Source organism: Aricia agestis, chromosome 20 (genome assembly GCF_905147365.1).
Source record: "Aricia agestis chromosome 20, ilAriAges1.1, whole genome shotgun sequence".
NCBI lineage: Eukaryota > Metazoa > Arthropoda > Insecta > Lepidoptera > Lycaenidae > Aricia > Aricia agestis.
In genome coordinates this window covers 11,992,314-12,007,441 of record NC_056425.1, presented here as the reverse complement: position 1 = coordinate 12,007,441, position 15,128 = coordinate 11,992,314, and the positions used below count along the sequence as shown (strand labels likewise).

The 15,128-nt window shown below is 36.7% G+C and overlaps 1 protein-coding gene across 1 annotated transcript; it reads left to right on the top strand.

Annotated features, from left to right (window-relative positions):
* Window positions 1-9,006: 9,006 nt before the first annotated feature.
* Window positions 9,007-10,946, top strand: LOC121737441. The gene is made up of 4 exons (XM_042129119.1): window positions 9,007-9,829; window positions 9,932-10,012; window positions 10,269-10,437; window positions 10,783-10,946. Exons 1-4 carry the CDS (start codon window positions 9,050-9,052, stop codon window positions 10,944-10,946), a joined length of 1,194 nt encoding a protein of 397 aa, XP_041985053.1. The 5' UTR covers window positions 9,007-9,049.
* Window positions 10,947-15,128: the final 4,182 nt, after the last annotated feature.

The following is a 15,128-nucleotide window of genomic DNA, read 5'->3' as shown; positions in this document are numbered from 1 at the left end:
TAATGAAGAGTAATAGAAAAGGTAAGGAGTTTATGTCAAAGTCTCCATTAAATTAAAGTTAAGTAATACATCAAGAGCAAAGTATCCTACAGTAATAATATACATACCATGGTAAAATATTCAAATAATTAGTCTAAAGTCAGATAGAATTCACACATTGACCCATATCTACTTGTCTCCTTTACTCACTAAATATTTATTCCTAAATTAAATAATAATATAAAGGTAAACATAGCATAGGTATTTAGAAGGTTTACTTACCTACCTGTCCATGTCTGACTTATTGGAAAAGGCACATGACAAGGATACCTAGCGAATCTTGAATACATTATAAGGCAACTTTATCAGTAAGAAAGATATGCTTTTATGTGATAGCAATATGTTTTAAGAGTAAGAGTATAAGGCTATGTAACGAACTTTATGTTTTGAGAGTAAAAGAGACAGGTAGCCATGATCTGACCGAAATAAACTATAAAGTATTATTACATTGCTGCTGAATAATTTAAAGATTGCATTTTGTTTTTGTGTTCAAACTTGTCGGTTGGAGATTTCGTTTATGTGTGTAACGGCCGTACTGTGAAATATTTTATTTATGATTATTTTACTTCTATGAAATATCGTTAATGTCATTATCATCATTAAAGTAATCATTAAAATATGTCTTTGAGTGCAGTATGATTCTTAACAATATATTGTTATTACACAAATATTCGTAATTATATTAGGTTAATTTTGTATAGAAATGTGCAATTTCAAATGACATGTAGCGCCATCTATGTAATAATACTCTTCTTGAACAAAATATTTTATGCAGGTTAGAAGAATTCTGAATTTGTTATTTTCATCTGATAGTTAATTCTAGCATTTAGCTAGGGGGGTGCCATGCCATACCTGTTTAGAGAAGATGGTCGGTCGGTGGTATATTGAGACAAAAAATTAAAAAACATGAAAATTGGCCTTTATTATTCGGACTGAAAAGATATTTTGTTTCCAACACTTAATTTTTTAATTCGTTTTTAATTCCCACTTGCCAGGAATATTGACGTTTATAGGGGGGGCGCCTGCCTACCTGGGTACGCCCATGGATAAAAAAACTAGTATAATTTTATTGTGAAAAGTAATTAGATGTAACATACTATTAGAGAAATGGATTCATATAGGCAGATGGCGGACTTATTACGTAGCTTAGTCAGTACATATCAATTGATTTCTCGGATGGTACTATCAGATAAGTTGATTCCTGGGCAGATGGGGGACCTACGTAGTTTGGTCGCGTTACCAGGGCCCCCGTAAGGGCGCCTGTGTGCAAAAAATGGATTTTGGCGCCCCTTTAGGCAAATTTTTTGGGTCCTTGGTTTTGGCGCCCCTAAAGATGGCGATTTGGCGCCCCTTGAGGATGGCGCCCGTGTGCATTGCATACATGTGCAATGTGTGTATGCATATGGTAGCGGGGGCCCTGCGTGTTACGTCAAATCCAGCCGACAGATCACAAATCACAATTATAATAATAATAATATCTATGGACGCTTCACACCACGTCAGTCTGGCCCCGTGCTAAGTACCTAAAGGACTTGTGTTACAGGTACCAGACAACGGAAATATATTTAATACTTTTATACCATACATATATTTAAGATTTTTATTATATCTTACACATATTTAATAGGTACACATCCAGACCCGGGAACATTGAAAACTTTTTGTTCCGTCGGCGGGATTCGAACCCGCGACCCCCGGCTTGAGCTACCAACGCGCTCACCACTGAGCCACAGAGGTCGTCAAAAAATTAACATTAAATTGACACGATCCGGCCAAATGAGAGCCAGTCCACACGGCGCGTTGCGTCAGCGATGCGTAGACGCTTGCCGTTGCGTTATTTTACATACAAATAACCAAGGTGTTGACACGGCGCGCTGCGTCACACTATATGACGGACAGCAGCCCCCGAGACGAAGCGGGAGGGGGTGTTGACGTTAAGACCATAAAGTTAATATACCTAGCGGAATAGAGAAACAATCTCGAGCTGTCCAACGTAACCGAAATTGGTTTTCATCTGTGTGAAAAATATGTGTACGTATACACTTACACAAGCATGGTTGAACATGAATTCTATGAGATTAAATTGTCAACGTGCGGCACGTGCCGACTGGACGTCAAAAAAAGAGTGCTGGTGTCATGTATCACACGTCTCTTTTTACCACGCAATGTTACTGATAGTGACATCCCTCTTGCTCAGGCCTTTGTTTTTCTATTCCGCTAGGTTCCGCTTTACTTTATGGTTAAGACTGCTTCGCAATAATGCTCGATGACGCAGCGCCCGTGTGGCTATGCGTCAAACGGCAGCGCTGCGTCGACGCAACTCGCCCGCGCCGTGTGGACTGGCTCTGACTTTAGTCCGTCAACTGCCTAGGAATCAATTTCCTCGATGGTACAATCTTAATATCATTCGACAATATCCATACGTAGTTTATCATTTACATAGGAATATTGCCGAGGATCATGAGCAACGTTGCCTACGTGTAATAAGAAAATACGCCAACAAGTTGAGTACTTCTGGAATTCATGTTTTTTTACGGTAATGCTAATTTTAATTATCAGATAGGTTTTGTGGAATACTGTACTGTTTTGTATATTGTGTTTTCTATGAATTGGTGCAAGTTTCGGTTCTGTGATCTAAGTCGAATACAATGTTATTTTATAACGTATGTTTTATTTACCCCTAATAACTCCTTTGAAGAAACCTGGAATGTACGCTGTAGAGATTCAGCAAATTTTGTCAGGGTTGTCACTTGTCGCACACCTTGCGGTAAATTATTCAACTGTAGATGTTTGTTGAGAAAATATTGTCTCACCGACTTAGGATCGAACATACTGCCTGCATCATTTGCAATCAGTAATACCTATAGGTACTTATTCTTGTAAATGATAAGAGTGAAGCCAAACGAGCATAATTTGTGAGTCGTGAGTCACAGAATTTCTGCCGCGTAAATACCTTTTCATACAAATCGTGACTCACAAAATTACGCTCATGTGAACCAAACAAGACTTGTATGAAACAGAATGCAGCAGAATTTCTGCCAGCCGAAATTCTGCAACACAACTGACAAATTATCTACGCTCGTTTGGCTATCAGTCGGAGGTCCAATCCTCTACCCTATTCCCTTCCCTACCCTTCAATATACCCTTCCTTACCTTCCCCTATTCTCTCTTAAAAGGCCGGCAACGCACCTGCAGCTCTTCTGATGTTGCGAGTGTCCATGGGCGACGGAAGTTGCTTTCCATCAGGTGATGTGTTTGCTCGTTTGCCCCCTTATTTCATAAAAAAAAATAGGGAAAAAAGTGTGTCCCTTCAGGCCTTCACAATGCGGGGTTTTCAAAATTGATTTGCCATTTAAATAATTACCGTTATAGATTGTATAGCTGTCTAGATTTTAATGATGTTATGAACTTATGACTTACGTGATATCAGATACCTCAATTTTCGTTCATATGACGACGCCTGTAATTTTTTAGCAATCACATATCTTTTTTGCTATTTAAAAATTACAGGCGTTAACATAGAATATTTCCAGACTACTACTACTACTACAAACAAATGTCATTTAAATTATCTAAGTAGGTGAGAACACGAAATTCAACCCTAAGGGGTTAATTGGGTTGAAAATTAATGCAAATTTAAAGTGGCTGAACCGGATACCGCCTATTAGGGTTAATTTAAGGCGCGATTACATAAGATGGATACAGCTGATGACAGGTAGGATGGTAGCAGAATGAAAGTAAATATTTACTTACAACTATTATTTATTATCTATTAATTAGTAATTACTCCATACTTATTAATTACGCATGGTCATGGGCGTACCCAGGATTTCAGCTAGGGGGGGGGGGGGGGGGGGGGGGGGGGGGGCAGCATACATGTTTCGAGAATATATGGTCGGTGTATTAAAAAAAAACACACAAAAATTGACTTTTACTGAAAAGATATTTTGTTTGCCAGGAAAATTGACGTTTATTTTATCTTCCGTTGCAGCTGGGTACGCCCATACGCATGGTGTAACAAAACTAAGTGATAATACTTTAGGGTGTGTATCATGTATGGATCCCCTAAAAAGAGTTCACGGTGGAAGCAACAATGCTCCAAATACCATGCACCGCCTTTCGTACCATCGTCTCCATCTTTAGTGACCTAAAGATAGAAACAAGATTGTCATCGATTTGCCTACGTAGAGTTTTGGATTTCTTTGGTCACATCGCAAGAAAGGAAGACCATAACCTCGAACAGCTTGTGGTTACAGGCAAAGTTGACGGTCGCCGCCCAAGAGGCCGAAGCCCTATTAGATGGTCTGATCAAGTGCGCACAACTCTAGATACCGGCCTCCATGATGCTCTCCATTCTGCCGAGGATCGCCACAGATGGCGTAATGTGGTCGTCACTAAACTCCAAAAGGGGAATCACGACCCTCAGCAATGAGGAACACGACGTGAGGAGGAGTGGAAGCAGTAGTGCTGAATGAGCAAACATTTTTACTGGGAAACTCGTGCGCTGGGGCGCCTACCCATACAAATCATATTATAAAGATAGATCAGGTTTAAAAGTAAAGCAAAGCCTGGAATTTATTACCTTTTTGTAATATTTTATTGGCATGGCATACGTCCTACTTACTGAATGCTACTCCATGGGCCAGGGGGGGAGGCAAATTACCCAGGTTCTGGGCCAGGGGGGGGAGGCAAATTACCCAGGTTCTGGGCCAGGGGGGGGGGGGGCAAATCAGATTTTTCATAAGCTAGGTGTTTATAAAGAATAAAAAATTAATAATTTTTATTTGAAAAATATAGTATTGCAAACAAATGGCAAAAATTAGTTTTCTCAATTTTTCATTTTTATAGATAAAAGTACTAGATAATATACTTAGACGTCAACATGATCCAGGGGCATCATAAGCAGCTGCCCCCCCCTGCCCCTCCCTCGGTACGCCCATGTGTTACTCCAAATTTTTTATTTGTTTGTCCCCAGAACTCTTGGAAAACCAAGCCAGCTACAAAGGTGTTGTATATATTTTAATAATATTATAGTGCCGAAGTGTGTGTACAAAACATTTAAACACTCTTTTGCTCAAACCTACCTTCTAAATCAGGCTCAGACAGGAATATTTATTTGATATACGAGCAATAAAAGGCGCAGAATCATCTTTTTAACAATCAGGTATCTATTTGATGCATTATTAGAAGATTTTTGTTGCTACTACGGCGGGAATCAAACCCACGAGAAGCTTTTAACCACTAAACCACTAGGTATCTGTCTGCAGAAAGCCTGTAGTCGACCTTTGTCCTTTTACGTGGATATATCGTATATCTTACGAACAAAACAGGGTGTATTGTGTACCGTGACGCGGCGGTTCCTTTGTCGGACATCCTGTACACGCGAGCTTTGACGGATTAAAAAGCGATGATAGCTCCAAATTGTACTTAAGTGTGGTTAGTGGTAGCTTTCCTAATGTCTTTTGGCAAATGATTTTGAACGAATAACATAATAAAGAAAATGATAATTTGAAAATCATTCGTTTGCAGTTTTCAATAAAGTAAAAAACATATCAAGAAATTGTCCTAGAATAGATATTTAAATAATTTAATTCTTGTAGGACTCAGTAGGTAACACTACATTTATAAATTCCCGATATAAATGAAAAAATATTGTAAATTCATAAATGCTATGTACGTAAAGCCAAGCGAAGCGCCTAGCCCTAACTAAACCTACCTTTTTTCGAAACGTTTCGTCGTCTCAAAGTTACGAGGGTTTTTTGAACCCTCGTAACTTTGATTTGGATAATGCCAAATAGTTCAAATTTTTAAGATATAATGACATGAGTGTAATTATTAAATGCGCAAAGTTTGAATATCGTAGCTATTATACTTTATAGGTGACCTTTATTATACTTTAGGTTTTATAGGTGTCCAAAAACCCAAAATTTTGTCACTGACTCACCGATTATTAAAATTAGGGTACTGTTAGGGTACTTCCTGAAGTCTTAGAAAGCTGAAATTTGGTATGTTGTACTTAACATAATATTACATTTGTACAGAAGCAACAAAAAATTATCAAACCCAACCTAACCTATCCCATCTCCTTGATAATAATATAATCAGTTCTGTTATGCTGGAACTCGGCTAGATAGAGGGTGGATGTTAGTATGAGATACCACCGTTACATTAATTATTTTTACAAAAAATGACTTATTATTAAATGAACTAAAAAGAATGAAATATATAATTCTTACTCTTTAGTAGTGCAACTTTCAGAATTTGCCTTAACCTCAACTATTTCTGTATACTTACAATCTTCATTATTTTGAAGTTCGTACCAGCTCAGAATCGTGAATCTCATGACAAAATATTTTGAGACTGGTACCGACTTCAAAATCTTTTTGGTAACATTTGCCCAAAATACTTCATATAAAACCAAAATCACCATATTATGTTTCCATTTAAATTTTGAGGAGTTCCCTCGATTACTCCTGGATCCCATCATCAGATGACCACTTTTATGAACATGGTACCAATTCACGATCATACCCTATACAACAAAATAAAAATTTTGAAAATCGGTCCACAAACGGCGAAGTTATCGTTGAACATGACATAAAAAAATATGTCCACAGCCGAACATAGAACCTCCTCCTTTTTGGAAGTCGGTTAAAAATAGTATAAAATATTTCTTGTGACATACATAAATAATCGGCAAGTGCGAGTTGCACTCGCGCACGAAGGGTTCCGTTATAAAGGGTCCACCATTATAGAGCACAATTAGGCCAAAATTGTGTTTTTTGTATGGGAGCCCCCCTTAAATAAAAACTTTATTTTGCTGTAAAAAATTCAACTCTCTGGCTATTGCCGCTCTGTTCCGTTCCGTAACAGACATACAGACAGACAGATAGACAGACAGACGGACGGACGGACAGACAACGAAGTCTTAGTAATAGGGTCCCGTTTTTACCCTTTGGGTACGGATCAAAAGATTGGAGCTACCGACATTACTCCGTGTCGGGTCGTGTGACGAATAACGATAATCGTATCCGATCACGTCGGCACATCTAAAGCGGATCACTAATGCAATTTTAATGATAGTGTAGTACAAAGACATTGTAGTACAATCATCAATAACGGGGTAATCTTGGTTAATTTAGTGAATGTTGCAGCAAAAACTTAACATAATTAATTGCTTCTCATACCTGTCACCTGATAATATCTTCTAAACTGAGGATATGGCACAATTTTCAGGAAATTTCATAGGCAGATGGCGGACCTACGTTATTTTGTCGGGCTAAAGGCGCACCTACGTAATTTAGTCTGGTTATGCAACCCCGGATTTATAAACAGAAAACAGGCCGTAAATTATTGGAGGCCACGGCCTAGGCAGCATCTGTAGCGGCAGCGTCCATAGAGGCCCATTAAGGGGGCGACTAATCCAAAATTTTCGATTTTATAATTCATTTTTGTACTAAAGCCCCAAATTGTTTCATTTTCTAAAATTAGATACTACATTATATTTCCAAGAATTCGATCTAAGCAAAAGAGCGAGAAAATTTTATGATATCGTGTCTTAAAATTTTCTCGATAGAAAAAAAATCACAAAGATGCATCAAATTTTCACGAATTTTTCATTTATTGCCATAACCGTGCACTGAACTAAGTTAATATTTTAACACATTGTATAAAATTATATCATTGAGAAACTGACCTAGCGGATTTTTAAAATGTTGTATATTTATCGAGTTATTGAGAAAAAACTAATTTTGCGATGAATCCGCGTCGTTCTTTTTGACCTGGCATATATGAAAGACGGGCATGAGTGTGAAGAGAGAAGGATGATGTTTGATTTTTTGGATTAATCGCCCTTTTAACAGATTTCGCATTATGGAGCGGCGGAAATAAATTGGACTACTTTCATAAAAAAATATAAATTCGGCACTGTAGCGGACCTATGCTATGTTATTTGGTCGGGCTAAGTGCGCCACCTACGTAACTTAGTCCGGTTATGTCAAACATATACTAATTGACTTGACATAGCTCGACCAAATTACGTAGGTGATATTGCCTCGATTGATTTCTGTATATCTAAATAAACGTTACGACCACGGACGTAAAAATTTTTTACGTCCGTGGTCGTAACATAGTAAATAGATTAAAATCCGTGTTTGGTTTTTCAACTTTATGTACTTAAAAAAAAATTTCAATTATTTGCTTACTCAATTGAAATACTCTGCGTTCCTAGTATTTTTATCAATACGCACGTTCATCAGATTCGATAATTACTATTTTAGTGTAAGTACATTTTTTTTTCGGGAAAACTTAAAAAATTCTTAGTCTAAGAATGGCTTTGTAAAAAGAGGCGAGGCAAAGAAAGTTGCGTAAGAATAAACGCAAATCTCTGTCTGTTGCCACGTCTTCACGTTAAAATTCTCGAACCGATGGAATTTTGTATGAAGATTTATATCGACATTAAATCACATAGGATAGTTTTTCTTCCGACAAAAGAAAGCTGTTATGAATTAACGAATAAGTAATTATGATGCGACTAAGTTACAATTTATTTAGTAAGAAATAAGCTATAGGTCTACCAGTCCTTTGGATGGCATATTTTCAAAAAATGTCCTTGATCATTGGATACATTTTTATATTTGCATGTTTCACACACAGAATCAGCCGCTTTAAGGAAAAAAAGGATCAAAATGTTTTATTCCAATTACCCCGGTATTGCTACAGTCAATTTCTTTCCTCACTTATTGCCATCAGATCCTGGTAGACCTATAAAATAGTTTTATCATCAAATTCCTCTTTTTGATAATGTCATTATAAATGCGTTTGTTAGGTCAGTTAATTTAGTGATTGTTTGATGCAATCTACATTGGTATGCAAATGGATCAAATAAAAAGCTTGCCAAATGTATTAAAAGATTATCGCAAAGATAATTCTTAAGTAATGAATGTCGTTCGTTTAACAATTCATTTTGCTGCAGTGCATTTGAGTCACCTGTCACCTAACAGTTCAAATCATGGATACGTTTTCAACGATGAGTCACCTCAATGCGATCTTAAGATTAGTTAGTCTCTCTTGTATTGTTCGTGACAGGAGCACTCTGAGACATTCTTGGTCCTTCTACAAGGCCTCATTCCATGTTATCTTTCTCACCACCTTTACTATTTTGAGCATGTACTTCAAATTTTATTCCATCCACGGGCTTTCTTCCTTCAGTTTCAAAGATGCCATTCAATTTGTCTACTTGCTCGGCTACGTTCAGTACCTTAGCGATTTGTACTTCGTCTATAAGTACAGACAGCTGTATTTGGACTATATCAACATGTATGACTACATCGATAGAATTCTTGGCATCAACTACATCAGCATAATCAAGTCTAGAGTCACAAAAATCTGCTTAGTCTTTCTTATCTTCGATTTGTGCTGCAGTGTTTTTGACTACACCTCCTGGATATTCTTTTACGGTTGGCTTATTCCTACACTTTACTCTGTCGAATACGTTTTTTACCTTTTTAAAAATTTGAGTATCGCTGATATGGCTGCGAATATGTATCAACTTGAATATCGACTCCGGGCGATTGGAGACTTATTAGAAAACGATAAAACAAGTACTATTACTGTGAAGTCAGTTCATAAAGATATTAAATTGACGGTCGATGCTTTTGATCATAAGGCTTATAAGTTAGATTTAGCGGCTCTCAATCAAGATCGACCAGAGGTGATATTGGGGATCTCAAGATGTTACCTTCTACTTTTAGATCAAGCTGACTGTATTAATACGATGTATGGTTTAAGAGTAAGTATCTGATTGGTCAATATTATATAAAATCATAAAAGTATTATTGAAACAATTACTTGACAATAATTGTTGATTTCTAACATGGATAATTATTTTCAGATATTGGTGACCAGCATTATAATTTTAATAACATTCATAATGTCACTTAACATTATTATCCGTTTGGTTCTGGGCTCTATGGTAAGTGTTTGTTAATATATTATTTTGTGTAAGTATAAATATTTTAATTAACGAAGAAGAAGTTAACCTAAAAACACTTAAATCCTAATTCTTTTTTAATTTCTACAACAGTTAAGTAGTCATAATAATATTATCTATACTTAATACTCATGTTAAGGTAAAGTATCAGTATAGTCGGTAATATTATTATTATCATTTACACCAATGCTTTAAACTCATCGAGGCTAGACGTGATTATTTTTCGTAACTTTTTTAGAGAGTGGAAAATCAAATCGTTAAGTGCTTAATCATCTTTTCGACAATTTTTCGAGTTTTTGGCAGTTGTTTTGTCGTCAATTGCGGCATCCATCGCTTCGAGAGGTGCTACAGAGAGTCAGAGAGGATTATTCGAATCATTGATCACAATCTAATCAACAGAAATATTTGTAAGTATAAGAATTTTCCCTTGATTAATGATTCCCTTTTATTTAAGTTTTTTTATACTTGCAGCCATTCGAAAATGTTTAGCTCGTATAGTAATAATGCAACCGATGATAATAATATTATCATCGGTTGCATTGTCACCGAGTTTTTTTTCCAAAACATCTATTATTTCCATCTACGCTTCAGTAATAATCGTCTCTTTGTTTAATTATATCCTTTCTCATATTTTATTCACTCTTTACTACGTGATTTACATCTACACTACTCTACTGATTATCGTCTTTAGTTTTATTCCATTTTTTCTCACATCTTCTTCGTTCTTTTCTACTTTGTTCTTATTTTTTCAGCTCCCTCCACCCACCGGGCTCTCCATGATCTCAGAGACCTCATTCTCTCCAGGCCTCTGAACTTCCACGCGCACAACTTCTACCGTCTCGACTACACCTTCCTTGTGTCTGTCAGCTCTGCCACCGTCACATACACTATCATACTGTTGCAGAATATGCAGTGAAATGTAAATAAGATAATATCTATATATAAATAAAAACTAAAACTGAAATAAGTAATTTAGTGGCCATACACACGATATTCGGATGAGATTGAGTGTGAAGCTGTCTCTCGAGAGACATTCGAGGTGTTTTCAGAACTCAATAGGTCAACAAATTCAGCTTTGTAGGTCTGTCTGAAAGTCTGTCCCAATTTATATTATATGTTTCTGACAGTTCTCTGCAAATAGATATTTAGCTTTAGCTTAAATCTCAGTTAAGTGTCGTAAAATATTTACAGAATGTGAGTGTTGCCAGCGATATAAAATATTAAATAAAAATTTCAAAACTCCGTCATAGTGAAATTCCATTTTATTGAGATCGACACGCGTCTTGGACTTAGGGTTACCAGTATTTTAAAATGGCCTTAACGAGTTCTTGTTTTGAAATAGGAGTTAAAAATTATTTATTAACCCTTAACCACCTACCAGCGGTCTCTGAGACCGCAACGTATTTTTAAATTCAAATATTTCGATCTGTATGCGTCGTACGACAGTGCACGTTTATATACCTTTTCTACATACACATAAGTACCGCGCCAGCGCTCGGCGAGTGTGAAAGTGCGCGCGTTTGGCCAGGGTAAGTAAAAATATTTCGTCAGCGGTCTCTGTGACCGCTTGTAGGTGGTTGTGTGATTTTTTTTACCGACACGATTTTGTTTGTTTTATTGAAAAATGGATAAAACCGATGAAAATATAGAAATATGGTTAAAGCGGGTGATATCAGACGACGAGGTTATATCAGACGAAGATTAGTGACGTAGCATCCGATACGGTCGAGTATGCTGTTCAGGTTAAAGACTGCACATAATATGATGTGGAAATACTTGAAGTTCGCAAAACATGTTTCAAGTGTGATCCAAAAAAGAAACGTGAGACTACTTAGTTATGTATTATGTGCGAAGTGCCAATTTGTTTGGAGTGTGCGAAAAAAAATATGCTCTGGTTGCCGCGAAAAATTATGAATATTTAGGGGTTGCAATTTTGTTGAATTTGAAGATTAATGTTTAATTTTTTAATTTAATTTTATAGTTGTACTCCTTAGTTTATAGAAATAAGTCAAAAGAAGTTGATTTTTTAAGTTCCTCTGTCTATCAGATCTCTTAATTTAAGAAGAGTATATTTTTTTGTTAAAACTAAAAGTCTTGAAAGATTATAATATATCTCAAGATTTAATTATAGTTTACTAGATGTCCCGCGCGGCTTCGCCCGCGTAAATTAGGAATTTTACAGAAACCGTACATTTTCCCATAAAAAATAGCTATGTATACTCCCTTCACGTGGTTTACTCTATATCTGTGCCAAATATTGCTATAAAAATTGCTCCAGTATTTCGTGAGATAAACCCTTTCTAATTTTTCCCCCGATTTTCCTACATTTTCCTGAGTTTTTTCGGTCGTATTAGTCTTAGCGTGATAATATATAACATATAGCCTTAATCGCGTCGATAAATGAGCTATCTAACACTGAAATAAGTTTTTAAATTGGACCTGTTGTTCCTGAGATTAGCGCGATCAAGCAAACATACTTTCAGGTTTATAATATTAAGTATAGATTTTTTTTATTATCGCTTGACAAACTCGAGTCTCGATCTAAAAGACAATGAAAAGTACCAATAACAGGGTCATAATTGGCTCATAATCATGGGACGACGCATGGTATAATATGGTAGTGATGAGGTTGTTGATGATGATGATGATAAATGTTATTTGCACAGTAGCATATGCTTTCCATTCTTAAAACAACGCTGAAACTCCCAAACTTGTATTTATAAAGAATCAGGAGTTCTCTCAGCACCTTCCGAACCACGGTATACCAGGTATACCTCGGTGCAAAATCTTACTTGTTGGTAGCATATGCTTAGAATACTTCTCACGAAACCGAAGTCACGACATGTTTCCCTATAAATTTTGAGGAGTTCCCTCAATTACATCACATCACCACTTTTGTGAATATAATACCAAATTGGAATGATACCCTATATACCAAAAGAAAAATTTTGAAAATCGGTTAACAAACGGCGGAGTAATCGTTGAACATAAAAAACGAACATAACACCTCCCCCATTTTGAAAGTCATTGTAAAGTTTCATTAAAATCCATTCAGTAGTTTTTGCGTGAAAGAGTAACAAACATCCATACATCCACACATCCATACATCCAAACAAACTTTCGCCTTTATAATATTAGTAGGAAGTAGGAAGTAGGATGTTATTTGAAGGTCTGAAATAAAAGTCTAAAGCATAAACAAGTATTTAACTTATTTCAATAATTTCTTGATACCATAGAACCCGAATTTAAGATGATTTTTCATGAGCGGTCTCCAGGACCGCACGTAGGTAGTTATGTTACAGAAATAGATGGTAGGTAGTTAAGGGTTAAGTATATTATTCACCACAATTATTACTTGTGTTAATTTTTCATTAGAATAATATATTTTTTTTAATGAAATAAGGGGGCAAACGAGCAAACGGGTCACCTGATGGAAAGCAACTTCCGTCGCCCATGGACACTCGCAGCATCAGAAGAGCTGCAGGTGCGTTGCCGGCCTTTTAAGAGGGAATAGGGTAATAGGGGAGGGTAGGGAAGGGAAGGGAGTAGGGGAGGGTAGGGAAGGGAATAGGGTAGGGGATTGGGCCTCCGGTAAACTCACTCACTCGGCGAAACACAGCGCAAGCGCTGTTTCACGCGGTTTTCTGAGATAACGTGGTATTTCTCCGGTCGAGCCGGCCCATTCGTGCCGAAGCATGGCTCTCCCACGTATAAAACATTCATATGCATTATTTGGCGTATTTTAATCCGTACTCCGTGTAAACTATTAATGGTTACATTTTTAAATTATCAGTTAGTATTTGTTTAACAATTTTTTATTGCACGAGGCAATCAAATGCGTGAACTAGTAGTTACAAGAAATATCGAAAAGTCCTAAATGACCACAACGAACCTAAAAGTGAAATTCCTGAAAACTTTCACTCTACACTATCTCAAAAATGCCCATAAAATCCGCAGATTTCCGGAAAAATCGGCAGCCCTAACTGTACCAGGCGATATTTACACTCAATCCTTATAAAGTCTATTCGAATACCAAATTTCTGGAATACCTAGGCTTTATTGTGCCTCGACGTAGAGATTTTTCCCATTTTCCGGGATTTTCTAGAAGAATTCTCGTGAAGGGATGATGTTTGTCTAATGGTAGGCAAGATTAAGTTGGAGACCTAAAATAGCACAAAGAAAAAAGTACCTACGCATTAGTCTAAGAGCTAAGTACGTTATTCTTAAACTATACTTTCTTACTTAAAAATGTTTATGTATTCAGCCATATGTATTTGCATGTCATGTGATTTTTCTACTGTGTCACACAAAGACAATAAGAATATCTTGTAAAATTAAGGGCCTGTTTTACCACTTCCTGATAAGTGCTGGATAGGCTATTCACCACTTGGAGTATGGAGAATCTATCAAATTCTCCATGAGAGCCATGCTTCGGCACGAATGGGCCGGCTCGACCGGAGAAATACCACGTTCTCACAGAAAATCGGCGTGAAACAGCGCTTGCGCTGTGTTTCGCCGAGTGAGTGAGTTTACCGGAGGCCTAATCCCCTACTCTATTACCTTCCCTACCCTCCCCTATTACCCTATGCTGCGAGTGTCCATGGGCGACGGAAGTTGCTTTCCATCAGGTGACCCGTTTGCTCGTTTGGCCCTTATTTCATAAAAAAAGTAATACACAGCAATATAGCAAAAATAATAACGACCAATTTGTTATTAAAACTCGCGCGTTCAAGAATAATTCATTGGATTAATTTGATTTTGTTGGTATCCATACTTATATAAGAATAAGAAGGTTTATTTGCAAAAACATGGTAATGACAATAAGATGGTACAATGTGAAATAGTGCTCATGTTTTGTCGGATACATCTCGATGTGCAAATATTTTGAAAATAAAAGTTAAATTTAATTTTGTTAATTCTTTGCACATAATATTTAGTTAAAGTACAATATTGTAAGTAAATATTACTAAATAACTCCTGCAACTCTGTTGCACCAAAATTAATTTATCGCGCGGGAACCGTACATTTTCTCGGGATAAAAAGTATCCTTTATCCTGTCCCGGTACTCAAAGTATCCCCATACAAAATGTCATCTAAA

Coding starts and splice junctions, on each gene's coding strand:
- LOC121737441 (XM_042129119.1), top strand. CDS start 9,050: ATGGATACGTTTTCAACGATGAGTCACCTCAATGCGATCTTAAGATTA. Junction 10,013..10,268: donor GTTTGGTTCTGGGCTCTATG/GTAAGTGTTTGT, acceptor TAACTTTTTTAG/AGAGTGGAAAATCAAATCGT. Junction 10,438..10,782: donor TCTAATCAACAGAAATATTT/GTAAGTATAAGA, acceptor TTATTTTTTCAG/CTCCCTCCACCCACCGGGCT.